General features: G+C 38.0%; 1 protein-coding gene across 4 annotated transcripts in view; it reads left to right on the top strand.

The window, feature by feature from the left end:
- MMS22L (MMS22 like, DNA repair protein) overlaps positions 1-26,074 on the top strand; it is a 131,829-nt gene extending 105,755 nt beyond the window's left edge. For all 4 annotated transcript variants that reach the window (XM_062186524.1, XM_062186523.1, XM_062186521.1 and 1 more), the window contains 6 exons: positions 2,562-2,731; positions 6,055-6,266; positions 8,930-9,093; positions 17,784-17,880; positions 19,206-19,373; positions 21,682-26,074. In XM_062186524.1, the coding sequence (XP_062042508.1) occupies positions 2,562-2,731; positions 6,055-6,266; positions 8,930-9,093; positions 17,784-17,880; positions 19,206-19,373; positions 21,682-21,763 (893 nt within the window). In that variant the 3' untranslated portion in view covers positions 21,764-26,074. The remainder of the gene's footprint in view (positions 1-2,561; positions 2,732-6,054; positions 6,267-8,929; positions 9,094-17,783; positions 17,881-19,205; positions 19,374-21,681) is intronic.
- The last annotated feature ends 536 nt before the right edge of the window (positions 26,075-26,610 follow it).

Genomic DNA, 26,610 nt, shown 5'->3' with positions numbered 1-26,610 from the left:
GAGTAATGTATCTTATAAGTAAATACTCAAGAACTTTTATAGTGATTTTCTTTGGATTGGAGGACTATCTTTTTATTAGTTTTTTTTTTTTTATCTATTTGAGTTTCATCAGTAAACAAATAATATGTTTATAGCCAGGAAAAAAAGATGAAGTTTTTGTTAACTTTTTACTAAGTAACTCTATATATTTATTTAATCTTTTTTTTTTATTAAACTTTTATTTAATGAATATAAATTTCCAAAGTACAGCTTATGGGTTACAATGGCTTCCAAAATCTTTTCCCGTAGTTTTTGACTTAAAAAATTTCTTCCTTAGGTCCAGAGTTGTGGCACAGTGGCTTAAGCTGCCACTTGCAATGCCAGTTTCCCATATCAGAGTGCTGGTCCTGGCTGCTCTACTTCTGGTTGGCTTCCTACTAATGCACCTGGGAAGTAAGGAGAGAATGGCCCAAGTGCTTGGACCTCTGCCACCCATATAGGAAACCCAGATGGAGCTGCCAGATCCTAGCTTCAGTCTAGCTTAGTTCTGGCTCTTAATGCCATTTCGGGAGTCAACTCTCTCTACCTCCTTGCTCACTTTCTCTTCCTCTCCCTATGTCTGTCTTCCCCTTCCTCCCCCTCTCTCTCTGAAGCTCTGCCTTTCAAATAAATAAATTAATAAATCTTTAAAACCATTCTTTCTCTTCATCTTTCTTTGTTGTATTTGTGGTACCACACATACATATAAACATATAAATATTCTTTACTGAAGCTTTAAAAGTAGGAGTCTCATACATCAGTAAAGCAAATGTATTACCTATGCCCTTTATGAACTCATAAGACTTAAGATCTTCAACACAGGATTTTAAACATTGCAGAAAACGAAATATTTGTGTGAGGGTAGATGATGATTTAGGGTTAGCAGATCCCTGTTCTTTGTAGGTAAAACTAGTGTGACACCTGAGTGTGACTTGAATCCTTTCAAGCATTGGTGGTGATGCCAATTCTTCTTATAGGTGTGTTAATGCTAGCTAAAATGTGATTTCTTTGTATACTGCTATCACACTCAAGTTTTCCACATACTGAAAGATATGAGAAGCAAGCTAGCATTATTTAAAGTATTGCTAAGTGAACATTGTATTTCTTTGTGATTGATTATTGTGCTTCCTTTTATAGCAGATTAATATTGCCATTTGTTGTTCTTAGAGGTAATTATTGTTTTTTTTTAATCGATATACTCTTCTAAGTATATTTTTGTTTTCATTCAGAGATCTAATTGTAAATTTATTGCTTAATAGAAATGACTGAATTCTTTAATCATCATTTTTGCTTTCTGAGGTGGACTATAACAAAATTGTATGCAATAGATGTACCACTGTGCTATTTGAAAAGTACTAAATCATTTTCAAAATTCAGTTTTCAGTAAGACACTTCAAAAACATTAATATGTTCTAATGGCAGTTGTATATCTGCTCTTAATTACTTTATTAAGCAAAGAGTACTTGTTGGTTATTCTTTACTATCATCAAACTTGACAGTTGACAGACTCCTAGCATCAAGGAAACCATAATATATTACAAGTATAAAATAAGTCTGTTTCTCTTTATTCAGATCAAAATTATGTTTGTTTATATTAACTAATAGTTAGATAAAAAGTTAAAGTTCAAGGAGATAAAGTGATTTCTCCAAAATATTGATAATTCTATTTTTCCTATTTTAACAATTAAATTTAATTATACCTTTCCTTGTTGCAAAGTAGGTTGAGGCAGCCTATAAAATTATGTACAAGCCAAAATAAAAAGAATTTGGAGTATCAAGAAAACTAAATATTGGGCTGGTGTTGTGGCATAGCAGGTTAAGCCACTACCTGAGATGCCAGCATCCCATATGGGCACAGGTTTAAGACCCGGCTGCTCCACTTCTGATCCTGCTCCTTGCTAATGTGCCTGGGAAGCAGTGGAGGATGGCCCAAGTGTTTGGGCCCTTACATCCACGTGGGAGACCCAGAAGAGGCTGTGGGCTCCCGGCTTTGGCCTGACACAGCCTGGACATTGCAACCATTTGGGGAGTGAACCAGCAGATAGAAGTTTCTCTCTCCTCTCTTTCCCTCTTTCTCTCCACTCTCTCTCTCCCTTTCTCTCTCTGTAACTCTGCCTTTCAAATAAATGAAAAATAAGTCTTTAAAAAAAGGTAGGTTAGCACGATGAGACCTCGGGAAAATTTGGTATGCACATAAAAAAAGGAAAATCTATTAATTTCATCATTTATTATATAGTGGCATGTATAAATATATCACATTGTATGTGAGCATATACATATTAAGTGCCAATTACTAAGAAAGTTTATGCTTATCTTGGTGCAGAACTTTGAGCAAAATGTATTTTTTTAAGTAAAATACACGTCTTGATACAGTCTGTCTACTCCTACTGTTTTTACTTGGTCCTATGCACTTTAAATATAAGTTGTTATATAGGATGACACAATCATTTCTCGGCCTTTTGGCTAAGATCAAGTGTAGGATGACAACAAAAAGTTCCAGTTAGAAGATAACCATAACTATTGTTATTTCTCTTCTTTGTTAGGAATTCTTGTTAAATCATGGGCACAAATCTTTGCCACCTCTAAAGCTCAAAAATTACTATATCGGATCATAGATTGTTTACTGCTGCCACATGCGGTGTTACAACAAGAGAAGGAGCTGCCTGCCCCTATGTTGACTGCAATTCAGAAGAGTCTTCCTTTGTATCTCCAGGTATACTTAAGTGTGACTGCTTGAAAGTTTAAAAAACAAAAACTGAAACGTCCCCTGAAGACATAGTTTATTAAATGCAGATTCAGAAACCATACCCTACAATCTCTAATGTACATGTGGCACATCCAGTGAATAAGCTTTAAATTTCTTTTGTGTTTGACTCAGAAAACAAACATGGAAAAAAGACAATTTCTCCTCCCTTAAAGGAACTCAAAGTTGAGAGAAGAAGCAGAATAGCACAAACATTTATGGGAATGTACTCAGTGTTTTCCTTAGAGACCTCAGCCTTCTACCAGATAGATCAGGGGTGAGGAGATGGGATACAGCAGAATGGATAAGCAATTAGAGGACTGTTCCCATCAGAGGGAGCAACATGAGCTAGGGCATGAGCTTTAAGAAAATACAACATACTGGGGAAAAGCAAATGGTTCACTTGTGGCTGGAGATACATGCAAGAGAAGCCATATACTGGAGGGCTTTCATATGCCATGCTAAGAAGTTTGAACTTAAGCCTTTACACAGAAATGACTGATGTATTTTGAGCAGAGAAGTGGGAGTCAGATAATCATTTTTACATTTCAGGAAAATGATTCTGGGGTCAACATCTAAGATTCTTGGTGTAAAGGTTAGATTGAAGTCTTAGAAGGCAGTGACTATTGATTGTAATAATCCATATATTATCCGAAGGTTTTTAACTAGAGCAATAGGAATAGAGCCCAGCAGATTGCAAAAACCTTTGTGGTCTCTACTTTAAACCACTTACTGAGTGAGAGGGGCCGGTGCTGTGGTGTAGCAAGTAAAGCCACCATCTGCAGTGCCAGCATCCCATATGTGTCACGTCCCGGGTGCTCCATTTCCAATCCATCTATCTGCTATGGCCTGGGAAAGGAGTGGAAGATGGTCCAAATCCTTAGGCCCCTGCACCCATGTGGGAGACCTGAAGAAGCTTCTGGCTTCTGGCTTCGGATCAGCTCAGCCCCAAGTGTTGCGTCCATTTGGGGAGTGAACCAGTGAATGGAAGACCTTTCTGTCTCTCTGTCTCTGCTTCTGCCTCTCTAACTTTGCCTTTCAAATAAATAAGTAAATCTTAAAAACAAACAAACAAAAAGACTGAAAGATCTCTTATTCACTGGTTCATTCCCTAAGTACCTGCAACAGCCAGCGCTAGGCCAACTCAAAACCAGAAGCCAGGAACTCCATCCAGGTCTCCCAGGTGGGTAAGCAGGCACCCAGGTACTTGGGCCATCATCTGCCGCCTTTCCAGGCACATTAGCAAGCACACAGGTATGGGATTACAGCATCCCAAGTGGCAGCTTAACTTGCTGTACAATGCCCTCTCCCCAAATGCTTCTGTAATGCTTTGTTTCGGACAAGTGCACTAAATCAGGAAAAGATGAAGTACGAAATGGATATTTTTTGAAAATTCTGAAGAGAGTTGGATTCCTTGAAGAAATTAATGACAGAATTCCAAGTTAGTTCTGTCAAATGGGTAATCTATGAAATCTTCAATTTACCACTTGAAAGTTTGTAAGAGTTCCTGTTAACTGAACTGTTTGATTTTAAGAGGACTGCATGGAACAAACACTTCACACTTGCCTGCTGCTCACAACTCTCCCCTATCTACCTGCCCTCTGGGAGACTGGAGGTCAGACTGTACTGTGACTGCCCCTTCTGTGTCTTCCCACTAGACATACTAAGCTTTGTTTAAAGTGCTATCATGAACACAATTAGGGAGTCAACCTAAAAACTTCTCAGCAATCCCAAGAATCTATCTGTGGAAGACATCACTTGTCACTATATCAAAATCCATTTATTCCTTCTTCCTCAGTTTCCCCTGCTGGATCTTATATTAAAAAGGACTTAATATTTCATTATTAAACAGTAATGAATAAGGAAGTACACCTCCAGCCCTGTCTTTTCCTTGAGTGGCAAATCAATATCTCAAAACACCTACCATAGTTACTTTAACAGTCTATAACATCTTAAATTAATGTTGCTCAAAAGCTAATTCTTACCTTCATCTCCTGAATTTCCCATCTCAGCAGCACTGCTGTCTACATAGACAGTTACTCTAGAATCTGAGATGTATTTCATTTCTTTCATAGGGTATTGGTCTAATCATTCTTAAGAATTATACATTGTAATCCATATAAAAGTATTTTGTTAACTGCTATGCAAATGGAAGAAACTAAATAACAGATGTGCAGCAAGACATTATGAGTTCTGTATAACCTTGATTAAGCTCTGTACTTCTCTATACCTTACTTTTCCTAGCTGTGGAGATGCAGAAATACTAACTTCAGTGGGTTTTTTCTGAAAAATCCAATTAAAATAATGGATATAGAACACTTGACACAATGCCTGACAAAGAAAACTGTAAATGGAGTATTGTTATCTTGGGTCTTAATCAACTACATTCCTATTCTTTTGTTAGTTATTGTTGTTGTGTTTTTTTGTTGTTGTTGTTTTTTTGTTTTTTTGTTTTTAATTTTTTGACAGGTGGAGTGGACAGTGAAAGAGAGAGACAGAGAGGAAGGTCTTCCTTTGCCATTGGTTCACCCTCCAATGGCCGCCGCGGCTGGCACGCTGCGGCTGACACATGGCGCTGATCCGAAGGCAGGAGCCAGGTGCTTCTCCTGGTCTCCCATGGGTGCAGGGCTCAAGCACTTGGGCCATCCTCTGCTGCACTCCCTGGCCACAGCAGAGAGCTGGCCTGGAAGAGGGGCAACCGGGACAGAATCCAGTGCCCCGACCAGGACTAGAACCCAGGACTAGAACCCGGTGTGCCGGCGCCGCAGGTGGAGAATTAGCCTATTGAGCTGCAACGCCGGCTAGTTATTGTTTTTTAAAGTTACATTTCCTAACATGAAAGATTTTTAGTTTGAATTTTATAGTCCTAGACAAAATGCCAGTACTCCACATAAAAAAAACTGACCTAAAATGTATTTTATAGATTTTTAATTACACACACGCACACACACACACAGTTGATCATCAAGTTTTAGTGATCAAGTTTTCTGAGGATGTGAAGAAGAAAGATTCTCCCTATCATCCTGCATTTCCTTCCTGCTTCCTTTGTTAGTGTCTCAAAGATGCTTGGTTAGATATCATATGTGTGTATTATCGAAGCTTAAATCCCAGAGGTTCATATGTACATTATCTCTTGATGATACGAGATGTCCTTTTGGATGCAATAAGTTACAGATTCTGACATGAATATTAATGCTGGGGCTTATAATAGTTAAGTTCTTATACATCTTTTTTAAAACTTTACCTTAATATTTCTGATTCGTTTTTGTTTGTTTGTTTGTTTTTTCTTGTAGGGCATGTGTATCGTGTGTTGTCAGTCTCAAAATCCAAATGCCTATTTGAATCAATTGCTGGGGACTGTTATTGAGCAGTATATTGGGCGATTTCTTCCAGCTTCACCATATGTTTCAGGTCTTGGACAACATCCTGTTTTGTTGGCACTGAGAAACTCGACCAGTGTTCCACCAATAGCATCACTAAAGAAATGCATTGTACAAGTCATAAGGTAATAAGTGTTAAAAATAGGTGACATGTACAAATTAATAATTTCTACTTAGGAGTAACAAGAGAACACTTCAAAAATATTGACAACTCTTCGAATACTGGTAGTTTGGGAACATTGTTCCTGAAAAACCTATCTGAGAATTTATTAAAATGACATTTGCTCATGGCAAATGACAATGCTCTTTAAATTGCTTCTGTTTTCTCTATGTAGCTATTATTTTCTGTATATGTCCTAAAGATATATTTTGGGGGGGGGGGGTTTCATCAGATAAACAATAATTATATTATGTTCCATTCAAAATCTAGTAATTATATATGTGAAAAGATGAATGCTAATATGAAAAAGGAAGCAATATTAAGTTCCCTTTTGTCAGTCTGTTATGTGTCTTCGAACCTTTTTAATATTAGGGAAATGAATCAATGAAACTCCTTAGCTTTTCCACTAGACTTCTATTCCTTTAACTGTAATATTGAAAGGTTCAATAATAGAAATGATCTTTGTCTTTATGAAATATTTGAGTTTACTTTTCAACTTTCTAAACTTGAAGATGCTACAGCAATATATTACTCTTAGCTAATGTTAGTTTTCCGTGTTTTTTAATGACCTGTTAATATCTATTACCTCTCAGTACAGAATTCCATGTGTAAAATCTCTCTCTTCTGACCTTTTTGTGCTACTGGTATCTTACTTGTGTTTGCAATCTTTATCCTCTTGTTCCCTCTCCTTTGTCATCTTTGGCAAATGATTGTTTCCCTTTCTTCCTTTCACATTTCTCCTCCTTTGTCACAATACACCTAGGCTATTACCAGAATCTTCTAATCAGTCCAGCTTTCATCAATGCCATGAAATTACTTTTCTTGCAGTACCACTCTATCATGACACTTCCTTGCCCCCAACCTTCATTGGCTATTTCTTGCATGTAGAACAAATTCTGCATTCCTTAACTCCCCAGGATTTGTCACTTAACTTTTCCAAATGTATTATGAATGGTGTCATATACAAACCCTAATGAGACTGATTTAGTTACTGCCCCCTGAAAAATACATTACACTTCCCTACATCACAGCTTTGTTCATACCATTTTCTTATTTAAAATGTCATCCCTGTGGGCTAAATCCCACCTATCCTTTATAAAAGCCACCCCTATTATGTCAGTGTACTATGATGTTTCTTTCCTTTTCTGAAATCTTGTGCCCTGTACAACTCAATTTGAAGAATTATAATAGTTTTGCATTACATGCATCTGAATTTTCAACATTATAGTAATTTACCAATGTTTGAGATATTGCATAAGTAATTTTAGTGTAAGCTAAATGACATGTGCTGAAGTGAAGTTAAGCTGCATTGTTTAGGATCCTGGCTGCATTTGTTGGCTTTCCTCTTCACCTGGTATGCAGTGAAACATTTTTTCTCATGATTTCTGGTTGAAGACCAACCTATAATAGTTTGTGTTTTGTTAAGGATACAGAGAGTACCTCCTATCACTTCTTCCATGCTCTGCTTTTCTACTCCCCATCCCCTAGGCCCTTCTGAGTTAGGGCTTCTTCCTTTGAATTCATGAAAATTCTGTACTTTACTGTGTCAAGCATCTGTTACTCTGTATTATAACTGTTTTGATTTCTTTTTGTGTATAACTTTACTGGATGATGAGCCCCTTGCTTTCAGAAACCGTATCTTACTTAACTTTATATAACTGTTCTTAGACTTATATGTGGTACACTGTAAGTGGCTAGTAAATGTTCTCAGTAATAGGAATTCAACAATAAACAAAGCAAACAGAAATCTCTGCCCTCAAAGAGTGAATGAGACTTCTAATATGTAATACTGGCTAAAGCTCCTATAGGGAATAGAAATGATTTCTAACACATAATTCCTGACCTTAAGGAGTTTGTAATCCTTAGTGATTTCTGTGCGTAATTATCATGTTGCTATTACAAATCTTTTATGTTATCTACACTTTCAGAAACTGAGCAATTCCTACTTCCATTTATTCACTTAGTAAATGTATACTGAACCCCTCTTTTGAGCCAAGTCCTGTTCTAAGAGGTGGAGATACAAAGATGAGTCAGATAAGTTGTTACTACCTTTAAAATCTTTCTTGAATTTGAGAGCTAGAATTTGTCTTATTGACAGAATATATTAAATCCTGTATTAGTTCCCTGATTCTTTTACTTACTGGAGAAAAGAAAGAGGTAAAGCTGGAATGGGAAGTTAATTCTTAGGACAGCCCTCTTCTTCATTTGGAAAAATAAGACTTCTCCCTAATCTTTAGGTAAATAAATCTGAGGAGAGATTTCTTTATGCAAATTTGACATTAGAGAAAAATGTTACAGCATTGAAGAGCTGATAGATAAGATCAAATTTATATTAGAAAGGAGAAAACATTAACAATTAGATTTTCAATACGTTTGTTTAAAAACCAAGTTGCCCTAAATTTAGTTTCTGTCTGTATGTTTGGGGCCTTTACAGCATGCCAAAAAAAAGTTTCTGAAATCTTATGTTTGAAGATAGCATAATAAAATGTACATACTTTTAAAAAATTGCACTTTAGTGGAGGAGAAGGATCATGAATATTTTGCAAATATCCTTCAAGTATATGACATTTGATTCTGCTCTGTGAAAGCCTTAGACACAAGTAAAAACTGAATTTCACTTCTTTTCAGGAAATCCTATCTTGAGTTTAAAGGGCCCTCACCTCCTCCTCGCTTAGCATCCGTTCTGGCCTTCATCCTCCAACTCTTCAAAGAAACTAACATAGATATTTGTGAAGTTGAACTACTCCTCCCTGGCATCTTAAAGTGTTTGGTGTTGGTCAATGAACCCCAAGGTATAGTTTCTTTTTAAGCTTTCAATTCTGTCATCACCTTATGTTTGCAAGTCAAGAAACTGCTGTTTCCTATAAACTGAATTGATAATAACAAAAGATATGTGATCATTTTAAATTTATTGGCATATATTATGGTTAAAGAATGAACTGTGGTTTAAATGGTTAAAAATGGACGTGTTTCGGCCAGCGCCATGGCTTAACAGGCTAATCCTCCACCTTGCGGCGCCGGCACACCAGGTTCTAGTCCCGGTTGGGGCGCCGGATTCTATCCCGGTTGCCCCTCTTCCAGGCCAGCTCTCTGCTATGGCCTGGGAAGGCAGTGGAGGATGGTCCAAGTGCTTGGGCCCTGCAACCGCATGGGAGACCAGGAGAATTACCTGGCTCCTGGCTTTGGATCAGCACGATGCGCCGGCCGCAGCAGCCATTGGAGGGTGAACCAACGGCAAAAAGGAAGACCTTTCTCTCTGTCTCTCTCTCTCACTATCCACTCTGCCTGTCAAAAAAAAAAAAAATGGACATGTTTGAGTATATTTTAATGTTTGTTTTTTTTGTTTCTCCTGCAAGGAAAATAGTATTTGGGGGGAAAAAAAAAAAAAGATCTTTTAAAAACAGATTTTTTGAAAGTCAGAGTTAGAGAGGGAAAGAGATACTCCATCTGCTGATTCACTCCCTAGATGTCCTCAATAGCCAGGGCTGGGTTAGGCCAAAGCCAGGAACTTATTCCAAGTCTCCTGTGTGGGCAGCAAAGGTCCAAGTTCTTTGACCATCTTCCACTGTTTTTCCCAGGCCCTTAGCAGGGATCTGGATTGGTAGTGGAGCAGCTAGGACACAAACCAGCTCCCACACAAAATGCAGGTGTTGCAGGCAGCAGATTTACCAGCTGTGCTGCAAACACAGGCCCCAAGGGCCATTCTCAAAGAACGGTTGTTCAATCTGATTCCAGCATTAAATGCAACTTGTTTGTAAGAGGTCAGCATAACTTGTGTTCTGCTAGCTGGTTTAGGAGCTAACCTGTAAGGATCTTTTTTTTTTTTTTTAACTTTTATTTAGTAAATATAAATTTCCAAAGTACAGTTTATGGATCACAATGCCCCCCCCCCCCATAACTCCCCTCCCATTTCCCATTCCCTCTCCCATTCCATTCACATCAAGATTCATTTTTTCACATCAAGATTCATTTTCAGCCGGCGTTGTCTCAACAGGCTAATCCTCCACCTAGCGGCGCCAGCACACCGGGTTCTAGTCTGATCGGGGTGCTGGATTCTGTCCCAGTTGCCCCTCTTCCAGGCCAGCTCTCTGCTATGGCCCGGGAGTGCAGTGGAGGATGACCCAAGTGCTTGGGCTCTGCACCCCATGGGAGACCAGGAGAAGCACCTGACTCCTGCCTTTGGATCAGCGCGGTGTGCCGGCCACAGCGCTCCGGCCACGGCGGCCATTGGAGGGTGAACCAATGGCAAAGGAAGACCTTTCTCTCTGTCTCTTTCTCTCTCACTGTCCACTCTGCCTGTCAAAAAATTTTTTTAAAAAGTAAAAAAAAAAATTCATTTTCAATTATCTTTATATACAGAAGATCGATTTCGTAAATATTAAGTAAAGATTTCATCAGTTTGCACCCACACAGAACATAAAGTGTAAAATACTGTTTCAGTACTAGTTATAGCATTACTTCACATTGAACAACACATTAAGGACAGAGATCCCACATGAGGAGTAAGTGCAGAGTGACTCCTGTTGTTGACTTAACAATTTGACACTCTTGTTTATGGCGTCAGTAATCTCCCTAGACTCTAGTCATGAGTTGCCAAGGCTATGGAAGCCTTCTGAGTTTGCCAACTCTGATCTTATTTAGACAGGGTCATAGTCAAAGTGGAAGTTCTCTACTCCCTTCAGAGAAAGATACCTCCTTCTTTGATGGTCCATTCTTTCCACTGGGATCTCACTCGATCTTTCATTTAGGTTTTTTTTGTTTTTGTTTTTTGTTTTTTTTTCCAGAGTGTCTTGGCTTTCCATGCCTAAAATACTCTCATGGGCTCTTCAGCCAGATCCGAATGCCTTAAGGGCTGATTCTGAGGCCAGAGTACTATTTAGGACATCTGTCCTTCTATGGGTCTGCTGTGTATCCCGCTTCCCATGTTGGATCATTCTCTCCCTTTTTGATTCTATCAGTTAGTATTCGCAGACACTAGTCTTGTTTGTGTGATCCCTTTGACTCTTAGACCTATCGGTGTGATTGATTGTGACCTGAAATTGATCACTTGGACTAGTGAGATGGCATTGGTACATGCAACCTTGATGGGATTGTATTGGAATCCCCTGGCACCTGTAAGGATCTTTTGATTCTACTGTTCTTGTTTTCAGTCATGTCAGCCTTACTTCCATCCTCATTTCCAGTAATTGCTTTAAAATATTATTTAATCCCTAATGTAAGTAACATGCTTTAATAAGCTTATTGGTAGCACCAGCACTGTGGCATAGCAGGTAAAGCTGTGCCTACAATGCCTGCATCCCATATGGGTGTATGGGCGCTGGTTCAAGTCCTGGCTGCTCCACTTCCAATCCAGCTCTCTGCTGAGGCCTGGGAAAGCAGTAGAAGATGGCCCAAGTCCTTGGGTGCAGCCTGGGACCCCTGCACCTGTGTGGGAGACCCAGAAGAAACTCCTGGCTCCTGGCTTCAGATCGGCTCAGCTTCGGCTGTTGTGGCCATCTGGGGAGTGAACCAGTGGATGGAAGACCCTCTGCCCCCCCCCCCCCTTCTCTTTTCTCTCTGTGTAACTCTGACTTTCAAGTAAATAAAGAAATCTTCAAAAAAAAAATATATATATATATATATAATAAGCTTATTGATAATTTGCAGAATAGTACCCATAATTCTCTCCAAAAGGAGTTTCTAATGTAAGTAGGAGGGTGTGTGTGTGTGGTTATCATTGTAATGTGATTGTTGAAGGAAGGCTTATCCCTTGTTTCCACCTGTGTACTTTTACATGCTGAGATAAGTGAGTACAGCACATACCCTGAAGAATTTAGGGCAGTGCCCAAAGTGGTAGCAGAAACTTCAAAAAACTCTTTGAAATGTCCTGTTTCATCTTAAAAACATGCATATTTTTATTTATCCATCTTTATATCAAATTTAAAATGTTCTTCTCTGTTCCTAACCCTAGTTTTCTGAAAATTACTTGCTAAATTTTGACTTACAACTATTACATTTGAAATTGACATCCCCTTCACTGGAGAATATCCAAAGGTGGACTCCAGATTCTTCTCCGGTAATTTTGCCCTCATTGAAAACTTACGCCTACTATGAATTTTAGTGAAGGCCAGTTGTATTTTATGATACAAAATTTGTTGAGAAAGAGCAAATAGAACAGTAGTCACCCCTCATCCATGGTTTCATTTTCCACAGTTTCAACTACTCAGCTGGTCAGCTGTGGTCCAAAGGTACTAAATGAAAATTTCAGAAATAAACAAGTAATAAATTTTAAATGACATGGCATTCTGAGTAGTGGAATGAAATCTTGTGCTGTCTCAGTCTATCCCACTTGAGATGTAAATAATCCCTTTTTTTCTTTTTTAAGATGTATTTGCTTATTTTTAATATGAAAGTAACATAGTGATCTTCCATCTGCTGGTTCATTCCCTTAGGCCCACAACATCCAGGGGTTGGCCAGGCCAGAGCCAGGAGCCAGGAGCCAGGGACTCCCTCTGAGTCTACCACAAGGGTGACAGGTTCAAGCACTTAGGCCACCTTCCGTAGCCTTCTCAGGTGCATTAACAGGAAGCTGGATCAGGGCTCAAATTAACACTCCAGTATGGGATGCAGGCATCCCCAGTGATGACTTAACCTGCTGTCTAATACACCAATTCCTGAATTAACCCTTTGTCACGACCCACCATTTAGTCATTTAATAGCCACATAGATTATTAGATTGACTGTTGCAGTGTTACCATCGTGGTCTTCAAGTAACTCTTTTCTCAATTAAAACTGACCCCAAAGCGCTAGAATAGTAATGCCTCCAATGCCAATATGCCACAGAGAAACCATGAAGTGCTTCCTGTAAGTGAAAAAGTGAAACTACACTAAAATATTTTGAGAGATCACATTCACATAACCTATAGTACAGTATATTATTAACTGTTCCATTTTATGATTTGGTACTATTGTTAACCTCTTACTGTGCCTAATTTATAAATGAAACTGTCATAGGTATGTATGTAAAGAAAAAATTGCATGCGTGCTCAAAATCGTCTCTGACTTCTTGTGGTCTCAATTTTTAAAACAACAATTTATAAAATCATAGAAAATTCAAGTTGCCAAATGAATCAGCAATTTTACTGCTTGGTATATACCCAAGAGTATTGAAAACTTGTCCACTTGAAAACCTGTAGTTTCTGGCATGACAATTAAAAAACTATGCAGACCCACTCCCCAGCAAAACGGATAAAAGTTATTTAAAGGACAACATTTAAATTCTCTGAAAATAGTCTCGAGTATATAGTATAGAGACATTTATCTAACAAAATCTATTAAAGCTTGTAAGAGCATTAAGAGTCTATGATATGTGAACCAAAACCACTCCTTCCCTCCTAGCTCATCAAGGCAGAAACTCTCTGATACATCCAAGCTCCCACTCCCCTCAGCTCCCAAGAAAGAAGGCTGTTGTCCTGTGACAGAGAGGACACCTTGTACACCCCTCCCCAGCTGCCTGATGTTGAAGTCATGTTCCAGGGGAGTGTATCATAGAGATAAAAGCTCATGATCTTCTGCTCAGCCTCGGCTTATGGGACAGAAGCTCGACATTTAGTGTAGTTACCACTGTGAATGCTGGGACGCCAGTCTCCCTAGGTGGAGTATTTTGTGTCAAGAGAAACAAGCCAAGAAGATCTGGGATTGCTACCCCTCTTCCCACAAATGGCTGTGCCACACAGAAATTTGTGGACACCATTGCCCTGACCACCATCACCAAAGCTGCACCTGTAAGATTTTGCCTAGATGGGGCCAAGGAAGGAAGCACACCATAGAATAGAGATCTCTGAATTTCTCCCTTCATTTGTAATGGAATGTGGAAAAGTTCAAGCCTAAGAGTGCTCTCAAAAACAGTGGGAATGATGGTGAGAGGCAATAGGTGGGTTGATAGATTCATTGGAGATACAGGTTAATCTGTTAGGCCAGTTTGGTTGTATGATAGACTCAGTAAATGAGACAGCTGGAAAGGATCCTTGAATCAGAATAAATCCAAAACACTGACTTCAGAAATTCCTGTCAAAAGAACTTGAATTTGATTGGATTAGTCTGTAGAGCAGTCAGCCAGAAATTATTTCATGGAGCTTAACCTGGGTATGGATAGGGAAAGGGGACAGTGAGAGAGCCCTGCCAAAGTAATTGTCTTCAAGGAGACTAAACATACACTTGAAGAGCAACATCAGAAGCTTCATAGTGAGGGAGTTTGATTTTTGCAGTGAAATGCAAGACAGATAAACAGAAATAAGAGCCATACACTGAAGACAACAAACAGGCAACAGAAACTGTCAGTGAAAACAATCAGATATTGGGCTTAATAGATAAAACTTCAAAGTAGCCATTATAAATAAATTCAAAGAACTAGAAGAAAGCATGATAAATGAAGGGAAGAGGATGGTGTCATTTCAAATAGAGAATATCAACAAAGAGACAGAAATTATCAGGGCAGGCATTTGACCTGACGGTAACAACACTCGTATCCCATAGCAGAGTGCCTTCTCCAGGCTTCTGACTCCAGCTTTCTGCTGATGCAGACCCTGGTAGCAGCAGTGATGGCTCAAGTAATTAGCTTTGTACCATCCCCCTGGGAGACTTGTATTGAGTTCCTGGCTGCTGGCTTAGCCTCAGGTATCACAGGCATTTTGGGGAATGAATTAACAGATGGGAGCAAGCAAATAGAGACAGAGATCATTTTAAACAAGGATCAAATTGAAATCCTGAACTGAACCAAAAAATTCAGTTGAGGGGCTCATAGTGGATTGAAACTGGCAGAAGAAAGATTTAGTAAATATCAAGGAAAATCATTATAAATATAATCCGAACAATGGGAAAAAATGAGGAGAATGAACAGAGCTATTGAGAAATGTGTGCCACCATTAAGTACACTATCCTTCGTGTCGTAGGTGGACCAGGAGAACAAGAAACAGGAGCAGAAAAACTATTTGAAACTATAGTGACTAAAAATTTCTCCAAAAGACAACTAACTATACATTTAGGAAAGTTCAGCTAACTCTAAGTAAAGTCAATGCCGAGCTTTCATTAACAGATATCTGATAGTAAAAATGCTCAAAGTCAAGACAGGAATACGTTTTGAAAACAGAAAGAAAAAATAAAAGTAATCTTACTTACAAGGGGATCCCAATAAGATTAACAGCTACTTCCTAGTGGAAACAAGGGATGCCCTAGACTGAGATAATATTTAGCGTGATCCAGAAAAGGCAAAACTTGTCAACCAAGAGTCCTATATTTAGCAAAGCTTGTACCTAAACTATTTAAGAATTCCTGGGGCCTGCGCTGTGGCAGAGCAGGTAAAGCAGCTGCCTGTTGCACTGGCATCCCATATGGGTGCTGACTCATGTCCAGGCAACTATACTTCCTATCCATTTCCCTGCTAATGTGCCTTGGAAAGCAGTAGAAGGTGCACCCATTTGGGAGATCTGGAAGCTCCTGGCTCATGGCTTCAGATGGGCCCAGCTCCAGCCACTGGGGCCACTTGGGAAGTAAACCAGCAAATGGAAGACTTCTCTGTCTGTAACTCTGCCACTCAAATAAAAATAAATAAATCTTTTAAAAAAAGAAAAGAAATATTTTAAAAAGAAAAGAAATCTTAAACTCAAAAGACAAATAACTGAAATAAAAATTGGACAGTAGATCTGAACAGATGTTTCTCCAAAGAAGATAAACTAATGGCCAATAAGCACCTGAAAGGATTCTAGACACCTTTGGTTATCAGGGAAACACATATCAAAACTACAGGATACAACTTCATCCCACTGGATGAGGCCATAAAATAGGCTGTGTATAATGAAAAAAATCACAAAAGAAAAGGATTAGGAAGGATGTAGAGAAATCAGAACTTTAATTACTGCTATTGGGAACGATAAATAGTGTGATCACTTTGGAAAACAACCTGGTAATTCCTCAACTGGTTAAAATAAGAATTACCATAGTATATATATGTATATATATATGTACACACACACACACACACATATATATATAAAAACCCAGAAACTTACACATTAATGTTGATAATACTAGTGTTCATTATAGCCAAAATGTAGAATGTCCATCAAATCAATGATGGATTAAAATTTTTTCATATATTTATAAAATGGAGTATTATTTTGTGATAACAAAAAATGAAGTTGCACTGTTACATGCTATGCATAGATGAACCTTAAAATATTATGCTAAGTAAAAGAAGCCAGTCTCAGAAAAGCCTGTTAATTGTGATTCCATTTGTATGGATTTCCATAACAGGCAAATCCATAGCGATAGAAAATAGTGGGTTGCCAGAAACTATGGGTCGTAGAAAATAGGGAATAGCTAGTAAAAAAAATAGATGGGTTTTGGGGGAATAGGTGGTAAAAATATCCTGAAATTAGAGTGGTGATGACCTTACAACTCTGATTATACTAATAACCACTGAATTACTCACTTTAAAATATTAGTTTTATGATATATGAATTATATCTAAGTAAAACAGTTATTTTTAAAAAAAAGTTTGGTGTTACTACTTTATGAAGGCTATTCATGTTCTAATACTTCTTCCACAGAAGAACTTTTGTTTGTCTTTCAAGAAGGCATCTTTTAAGAAGGGCCGATTATACTGGCTCTAGGATTATATCTGAGAAGTAAAAAATATCTGTCCAGGGCCGGCGCCATGGCTCAACAGGCTAATCCTCCGCCTTGCGGCGCCGGCACACCGGGTTCTAGTCCCGGTCGGGGCACCGGATCCTGTCCCGGTTTCCCCTCTTCCAGGCCAGCTCTCTGCTGTGGCCAGGGAGTGCAGTGGAGGATGGCCCAAGTGCTTGGGCTCTGCACCCCATGGGAGACCAGGAGAAGCACCTGGCTCCTGCCATCGGAACAGCGCGGTGCGCCGGCCGCAGCGCGCTACCGCAGCGGCCACTGGAGGGTGAACCAACGGCAAAAGGAAGACCTTTCTCTCTGTCTCTCTCTCACTGTCCACTCTGCCTGTCAAAAAAAAAAAAAAAAAAAATATCTGTCCAGTAAAGAGGTGTGCTATATGTTCCTTATCTACCAACCTCATAACATGAAAAACATTATATACTACTTAATACTCACTTATTTGTGTTCATCATATGTTTTGTTTTTCTACTATAATAGATTGCATTTCCTAAAAATTTAAATTTGTAAAGGCATTCTTTTGTCAATTGAAACATTGTTTGCAACATTAAATTGGCATACTGTTTCTAAGAAAAATATATCTTCACATATATTATTTGACTTTTAAGATAAAAAATAGACTTTAAACCTTCAGGTGTATTAGAACATAACAAAAGCTCATAATTATGTCATTTTGAAAAAAGAACAAAACAGCATGAACATACTTCAAGAAGAGAACATATTTTCCTAAATCAAGAGTGTTAAAAATGAGAATCCAGATGGTCAATTCAGACACAGTGTGTAATGTTATAATTTTTCCTCCTAGTTAAAAGGCTGGCCATAGAGAACCTGCAATGCATAGTAAAAGCCTGCCAAGTGGGGTCAGAAGGAGAACCTGCTGCCCAGCTGACTTCTGTGTTTAGGTAACTGGAAAATATGCCAACTGGCAGGGAGACTATTGCCAACCATTTGACAGCCAACATGTTTTTTAAGTAACTAATTATCCAAAACATAATGTGTTACTACTTGTTTATAGTATTTCAATAATTGTATATTTGGTAGTAGTTTTGTTACATTGTGTTACTTTATTGAAGAATAAAAGTGCCAGGGAAGAAGCTAAATTAGCTGACTTAAAATTACTTCTGAATTTAGTAAAGAGGAATCTCGCATGTATTTGAGAGGAGAAAGTGGGAAATGTAAGTTATGATGACAGGTGTACAAACCTTCAGAGCTTGCTTAGCATGTTACCCAGGGTCCAGTGTGCAAGTAATATCCCTGATTTCCTGACTGACTTTGGCTACTGCACCTTCAGGAAGTTTCATTATGTTTATTTGTGAAGTATGAACTTTATAGGAATAGACCAGTTGTGCATAAGAATAACAATGCAACTTGGGGAGTGTTTTTCTTTTTCTTTTCTCTCCCCTCCCTCTATTGCCTTGCCCCCTTCAGAGTCTGTGCTTTCTGTTAGGACATTTCTTTCTCAGGGTTTCTACGGTTTACCTTTATGATTTGTATCTCTGCCTTACCATTGCCATGATAAATTATTCGAGTCCACTTCCTTCATCATGTGCTGGATTTTGATTGCTCAGTTTTTTCTCATCACATAATTGCCATTTGCCAAGTGTTTAGTTTATTTAGATTGTGATCACTTGATGGTAATGAATTTGTGAAAATTGTAAAACCTTAGTAAGGCAAAAAAGGATTGTTTGTTATCTACAGTCTATTAAGTTATTATTTTTTTGATTGAGAAGTGGAAATTTTAGGATTAAAATATATTTTATTTATAAAGGCTTTCTATGGATCTACAGTCTTTAGTTAAATAACATAAACATATGTTATGAAGAACTGTTTCATTAAAATATTATATTTATATGAAGAGGTGAAGGACTAAGAAAATTTGACCCCCCTCCTCCCCTTAGTGTCTTCCACATTTTTCCACCTGAAACTTCAATGTGGGTAATATAGAAATAAAACATCCCTGGGACTAGCTATTTTTCCCCCTTATTCTCCCTCTGAGTATTCCAACTCTTCCCTCTTCTTCAGCCCTCACCCCTAAAGCCATCACTCTGGTCTTGGCTCGCACTGAAATAGGCATTTCTATTCTCTGTTTTAAAGTGTTGTGTCCAGATACTTAAGGTACTCTTACATGAAATCATCTTTCTGTGTTCAGGTTATAGCTGATAGCAATGTAGATAGCAGCCCAAAGAGTTGCCCCAGAAATAATCATAATCACCTGTTATACTTTCAGGCAGTTTATCCAGGATTATGGTATGAGATATGATTATCAAGTTTACAACATTTTAGAAAAAGTAGCAACACTGAACCAGCAGGTTGTCATCCACTTGATTTCTACCCTCACTCAATCTCTGAAGGATTCTGAGCGGAAATGGGGCCACGGCAGAAATATTGCACAAAGGTTTGTACAGTCTTTTAGTCTTTCTAAAATCTGTATTTCGTTCTATAGAAATGGCTTATTTTCCTGTTCCCCAGAATTGGGGATGTGTTCTTTTGAGTTGAAAAATGTTTCAGTATGTATTATCAGGTTTTTATTTTTTTTAACTTTTATTTAATAAATATAAATTTCCAAAGTACAACTTTTGTATTATAAAGTAGCACAGCTTTATTAACAGACTTGACAAAATGGATACAGCCATTCACATGTTGTTCTTTCGAGTTGACCACTTTAGAAAGCTGCATAATTCAGCAATGTTCCTGTGGCTGAAAAGAAACTTGGTGGTCCTTCTCTAGGAATGGACTTCAGAGCATCAGATGTCTTGTTTTTGTTTAATCTATAGTGGCAAATAATAACCACTGGAGGGATGCTTGATTTGTTGAGTCAACTTTATCATCCATATCTAGTGAATGAGTGACTCAAGTAGATAATATGGGTTTTGGTCAAAAATAAATAATAAGGTTCTTTTTCCTAAAGGTTTATAATGCAAATACTGCTGGGTTATTTATGGAGTGCTACAACATTGTGGAAAGAAGCACATAGTTTCTTTTTTTTTTTTTTTTTTTTTTTTAAGATTTAATTATTTATTTGAAGGCAGAGTTACAGAGAGGCAGATGCAGAGAGAGAAGCCTTCCATCCTCTGGTTCACTCCCCAGATGGCTGCAATGACCAAAGCTGAGCCAATCTGAAGCCAGGAGACAGGAGCTTCTTCTGGGACCCCCATGTGGGTGCAGGGGCACAAGGACTTGGCCATCTTCCACTGCTTTCCCAGGCCATAGCGGAGAGCCAGATCGGAAGTGGAGCAGGCAGCGGCTTTGCCTGCTACTCCACAGTGCCGGTCCCCCATAGTTTCTTAAAAAAAAAAAAAAAAAAAACGAGAGGAATCATTACTCATACTGAATTTATATGTCTAAAATTTGTTAAAGGATCAAAGTACTTCAGTCATCTTGTATGTGTGTGTATCTACTAAGTATTCCACTTTTAGTTGAAAATTTTTGACTGTACAATGTCATTTTTGAGATATTACTTATAAAAACATGAATAAATTGATTATAGCATTTGCTAACTAAGGAAACCTATCTTTCCAAAACAGCAAATGAAAACCAAAAAGTGAGAAAACCAGAGAAACCTATCCTGTTACAGCTTTTCCATACCAGGGTAGAACATTTCTTTTCTTCTCTTAATCAGTAATTTGGTTAGCCTCTTACTGTTTCTGGAGAGAGGATTAGAGCATGTCAAGTCACAGTTTTGAGGAAATGGTATTTACTATTGTGTCACAAAACAAGCTTATCCAAAGACCTCTCTACCATCTGGGCTCTCTAAGCAGTCTTCAAGTGTGAACTGAAAAACTGGAGAGCTTTATGTGAACCTCTAATACAGAGTATTTTGGGGGCAGATGTCCTGTTAATCTACCATGTGGTGTGGCCAGGCATGCCATGAGAGGGTTGGTTTTAAAGAGTCTGATTATCACAAGTGTTTAATGAAATAACTTCCAGGTACAACAAATCATCTAAAACACATCCCAAATACAGGGAAGTACTAGAGAATCTAACTAGATAAAACATCTTATTTTCAAACTTTGTTACCTCTAAAAATATAAAGACAATGGAGTATGTTCTAAAATTGTTACCATTATTTAGGCTTGTTATATGGTTATAGAATTTGTATTTTAATACTTTCAGGCCTTCCCATTGTAGTCATACCATCATTATCCTTAAGTAGTATTCCATAAAAATATTTCATTAACTTTGAACATTATATTATTTGATTTTTAATGAACATTTATATGCCATTTTAACCCACATTTTATATATAAAGCATATTTTTAAAAATTTTATCTAGAGGGGCTGGTGCTGTGATGCAGCGGATTAAAGCCCTGGCCTGGAGCACCGGCATCCCATGTGGGTGCCGGTTCTAGTCCCGGCTGCTCCTCTTCCAATCCAACTCTCTGCTATGGCCTAGGAAAGCAGTAGAAGATAGTCCAAGTCCTTGGGCCCCTGCACCTACATGGGAGACCTGGAAGAAGCTCTTGGCTCTAGATGGGCACAGCTCCAGCCATTGTGGCCATCTGAGGAGTGAACCAGCAAATGGAAGACTTCTCTGTCTCTCTCTGCCTCTCCATCTCTCTCAGTGTAACTCTTTCAAGTAAATAAATAAATCTTTTTAAAAATTATGTAGAAAGATTGATATATATACATAGATAGACTTAATTTGTAAATATATATAAATATAAAAGTAATTAAATATATTTGTTTTCTTTTTTCCTGAATAGGGAAGCCTATAGCAAACTCTTATCTTACCTGGGACAAATGGGACAAGATGAGATGCAGAGACTGGAAAATGATAATACCTAATATATTTTGTGGTTTGTCCTCTCTATTGATTATCAGAATCTAAAGCCACTTTGCACCACTCTAACTCCTGTTTTTAATTAATTGTATAATGTTCTGTTAAAAATAATGTCTGAGATTTTTTTCCTTACATACCTGTAAATATAAAGTGTACAAATAAGAAAATAAAGGATAATTAGTAAGTATGTAATAGGATCCTTTGAATCTTGCAATGCTGCTTCTGTTTTGAAGAGATTTTAAACTAAATTAAAGGAACTTTGTAATTGGGAGTGTTTTCTATGTGATTATAAACAGATTTGTACATGTTCATCCCTGGACTTTTTACTATAATGTAATTTCCTGATTTGTGACTGACCATGTCTTTGGTTTTGTTTTGTTTTACAAGTTTTGTTTTAATGTGATACTTTTTCAAATTACCTGGCTATCCTAATCTGGTTTGTTTTTTAAACTTATACCAACAGTCTTTTATGATTAGGTTCCAAGAGTTGTCAGATTTTTTTCTCTAGTCACCCTTCCTTTCAGAGTTGTTAAAAGACATGTCCAGAAGAAGAAATACAGGCCTTTTAAGAAAAGAGAATAAATAGCAATAATCTTGGAAATTCTCAAGATTACTAATAACAAACCTGAGGAGTGAGCTGTTCCATCTCCTTGCTTTTCCATCAGAATTTCTTAACAACTGAGCATCTTATACCTTTACAGGAACCGGTTTAGCTTTCTTCAGTAGATACTGTTTCTCAGCTGTCTAACTCGGTCTCATCCAAGTTGTTTAGTTAATGGGCTGGGCCCTGTCCTGGAGTCCTTTTTGTGGTGACCATTATTTGGCAGAAAGAGCTCTAGGCCTAGTATTGGAATCCACCTCAGTCTCAAACCCAGCCCTGCTTTGTGACCATGAACAAGTTACATAACTATTCTAAACCCAATTTTCTCTTGAAGAAAGGTGAGCAATGTTATGATGAGAATCACAAAGATGATTAGGTGAAATATTTGGTGGTCCATATTCTATTTAGAGGTATATAGACATGATGATCATTCATCCGCAATATAAAGAATACCTCTCAGTTTTGTTCCTCTTTGCCTACTGCTGTGTCCTACTAGTGGACTGATCCCACTGTTTTTTCAGTGCTCCTTTGGGTGTCATGTTTGCTAATTTTAAAACAATCTCTTAGCTTCTTGGAATTAGAACCTTCATCATGGTTCTTCAAAAAAAGTTTTCAATCCTTTTGTGCCTCAAGAAGTATCTTTAAAGATGAAATACATTGTAATCAGCATTCTGTATTTACTAGCTCTCTCGTAATTATAATCCATGAAATACAAGATTGTTATTTTTTATGACATACAAATGGTCTGTTTCTCCCACCCTGCCCAAATCAACTATCTTTACTCATTCTTTCAACAAATGGGATAAAATCTTCCTTAAAGTTGCTTTATAGACTTCATAGCAGTGAGTTTCTAGTCATTATGATAGTGATTTAAAGCCAGTAATATATTGCTTTTTACATTTCAGCAGTTAAAGGAATGGTATGTCTTTAAGATGATTCCTTTAAAGAGGATTTGTGTGTGTGTGTGTGTGTGTGTGTGGAAGAGACAGAAAAAGAATGTGTGTCTGTACTATTTTCCAGGGGAGATTGACAAGGATATCTTGGAGAATCTTACCTAGAGTATGAAACTTTCACGGGACATGAAAACCTGCTACTGAATCATACTAAAAATCACTGAAGCTTATACCTAAGAATCAGCAACAACAAAAAGTCTGTAACTGTATATTTATGTTTGTATTTATATACATGTAAAATTTTAAAGAAACTTTCTTAATAAAGGACAGAAATGTATGGTTCAATTCCTTTTCTTGAAAATCTTCAGTGACACATCACTTGTTACTTCAGTCTGGTGGTCTTCTTCCTCCCCAGACTTGAGTACCTTATACCTGCTTCTTTAATGTCTATTTTCCCTTAAATACCTTGTCATTGCTGAGACAGTTTTATTACACCATTGCCGTTAAAACCATTTTCTCCTGGTCAGATCTGCAAGCATGTTCTCATTTGTTGAGCCTCTTGCTCAACTTCTCATCCAATACTTCCCCTTCCTATATACACTGTATCTTGAGAGCACCTTCAGTCTTCTTTCCTCTTCCCAAATAGGACTTTTCATCTGCTATGTCTCAACTTTTTTTTTCCCAGTGGTGAGCGGATAGTACTAGCTCAAATCTATTTCTGGGACCAGCGCTGTGGTGCAGCAGGTTAAAACTCTGGCCTGAAGTGGCAGCATCCCATATGGGCGCCAGTTCTAGTCCTGGCTGCTCCACTTCCAATCCAGCTCTCTGCTATGGCCTGGGAAAGCAGAAGATGGCCCAAGTCCTTGGGCCCCTGCACCCACATGGGAGACCTGGAAGAAGCTCCTGACTCCTGGCTTTGGATTGGCGCAGCTCCAGCTTTTGAGGCCATCTGGGGAGTGAACCAGTGGATGGAAGACCTCTCTCTCTGTCTCTACCCCTCTTTTTCAAATAAATAAAATAAATCTTTTAAAAAAAACCTATTTCTAAAGCTAGTTGCTCTCTGAACCTGTCCTATTGGAGCTTCCCAAAATCTCAAGGAAGAAGTCAAACCACACATGACACCTATTCCAAGCGCCTACTTTCATTTTCCCACATCACCTTTAACTTTAGGGATCAAATTCTTCATTCTTCCCCACATTCAGGTGATCGCCCATACAGGCTCTTGGGCTTTTTTGTTTGTTTGTTTCTTGGTTTGTTTTTCATTTTGCCTTCCCTCACATCCAAGCTGTTTTTTTTCTGTTGGTTATTGCAATGTCTGGTCTCCTTTCCTATAGTTTACCTTACAGTTCTGAAATAGGTGTTGGTAAAATGCACTTTATTCTTGTTACTTCTCTGTTGTTACTTCCAGTAACTTCCCATAGTTTGTAAGTTGATATTTATTTAAACTCTTTCAGTACCTCCTGCCGTCTGTCTATACCTTTTTTCAGTCTCACATCTTTACAAACAAGAGACTTTCTTAGCAGCTTTCTCTGAAAGTCATGTTCATTCCCCACTCTGCCTTATTCAGTTTGCCAATCTGGACTACCACCCTCGATGGATATTTGAGACACTTAAATAGAAAAGTAAAATGTACACTGTAAGTACATGCTACATATCCCTCTCAAATAATATCTATAAAGCATCAAATAAAGTAAAAAAATGATTGAAGAGCAACAAAGTGATGGAAGGACTTTATTAGACATTCAGATTTGGTTAGAAGTTTCATTTTAACATTTAATTTGAAAGTGTCCATAGTGTAGGGGAAAAAAGGATTGTCTCTTTGCAAAAATCATTCAGTACTGAGTTCATTTGCATTAGGAGAATTTCATACTTTAAAACTCTTATCTTTCCTTATCCCTTGTATGTTTTCTTCTATTAGGCATATTAGACTTCATCTGTCTCAGTATCTATTTAAGAAAATGATTGTGAACCTTAGACTATTTGTTGGTTTTCATTACTCATCGTCATCTGCCATGCTGAGTCACACATTTTAAAAGATACTTGTTCTTAAACAATTGCATGGGCCCATTTCTATCCTTGTCCTTTCACAAGACATGTTATATAAAACTTGGAGAAGCTTCTGCAGCTGGGGAGAGTCTAGGAAATCTGCTTTCCCTAAGTCCTGTATTATCATAGCATTCATATTTCAAAGATAAAATATATAGAAACCTCACCAAAAGTTTTATAAATAAACCATTGCTTTTTTCCAAAAATTGATTTCATGCTTACCCATCTCAGAGTTAAAAATATTGCCTTGTCAGGCAAGAGTATATTATGCCAATATAAATAACGTGCTTTATTTGATTAAAACAGTTGGTTTGGGAGGCTAGCAACATAGCATATTCTTTCATATATTTAATGGGACATGAAGTTTGTACTCTGACTCTTGTGCTAATCTAAGTAGTAACGCAGCCAAAGTCAGTACCAGTGACTGGAATTTCTACTTTCATGTTGTGCTGATAGTTATCCAATTTATTGTATTTGTCATCTGTGCTTTTAGAAAAAATCTGGGGGCCAGCGCTGTGGTGTAGCGGGTAAAGCTGCCGCCTGCAATGCCGGCATCCTATCTGGGTGCTGGTTCGAGTCCCTGGCTGCTCCACTTCCGATCTAGCTCTCTGCTATGGCCTGGGAAAGCAGTAGAAGATGGCCCAAGTCCTTGGGCCCCTGCACCCAAGTGAGAGACCCGGAAGAAGCTCCTGGTTTCTAGCTTCGAATTGGTGCAGCTCTGGCAGTTGCAGCCTTCTGGGGAATGAACCAGTGGATTCTCTCTCTGCCTCCCCTCTCTCTCTGTAACTCTTTAAAATTAATAAATCTTTTTAAAAAAAATCTAATGTTTTCACTTTATATGCATGTTTGTAAGTTATTTGTACATATGATAAAGATGTATATGTAACAAGAATGTATAAATTCAGCTTACATTGTGCCCATGATTACTAAGCTTCCCTTTTATAACCGATTTACTACTTGAAAAACAAAAATAAGGCATGTTACCTGGAGGAATAATTTCTACCTTATTCCTGTTGCCTTTATATTTGCAGTAAAACAGTTCCATTTTAGGTTTTCTGCTATTGCAATTGCTGAAGGGTAATAGTTAAGGTATGAGGAAAATGTGAAGAAAATATGAAAAGTATCCTAGTCTTAACTGGTATTTTGTTATTAACTATCTAAGAATTTTTACTATAAAAATAAACATTTTTAAATAATTTATTACATTTGAAACACTAAGATACTGACAGAGTTCTCCCATCTATTAGTGCACTCCCCCAAATGCCCAAACAGCTGGGCTGGGGAGGCTGAAGTCAGGAACCAGGAACTAAAT

Source organism: Lepus europaeus, chromosome 3 (genome assembly GCF_033115175.1).
Source record: "Lepus europaeus isolate LE1 chromosome 3, mLepTim1.pri, whole genome shotgun sequence".
Lineage (NCBI taxonomy): Eukaryota > Metazoa > Chordata > Mammalia > Lagomorpha > Leporidae > Lepus > Lepus europaeus.
This window is presented reverse-complemented; position numbering and strand designations above follow the sequence as displayed.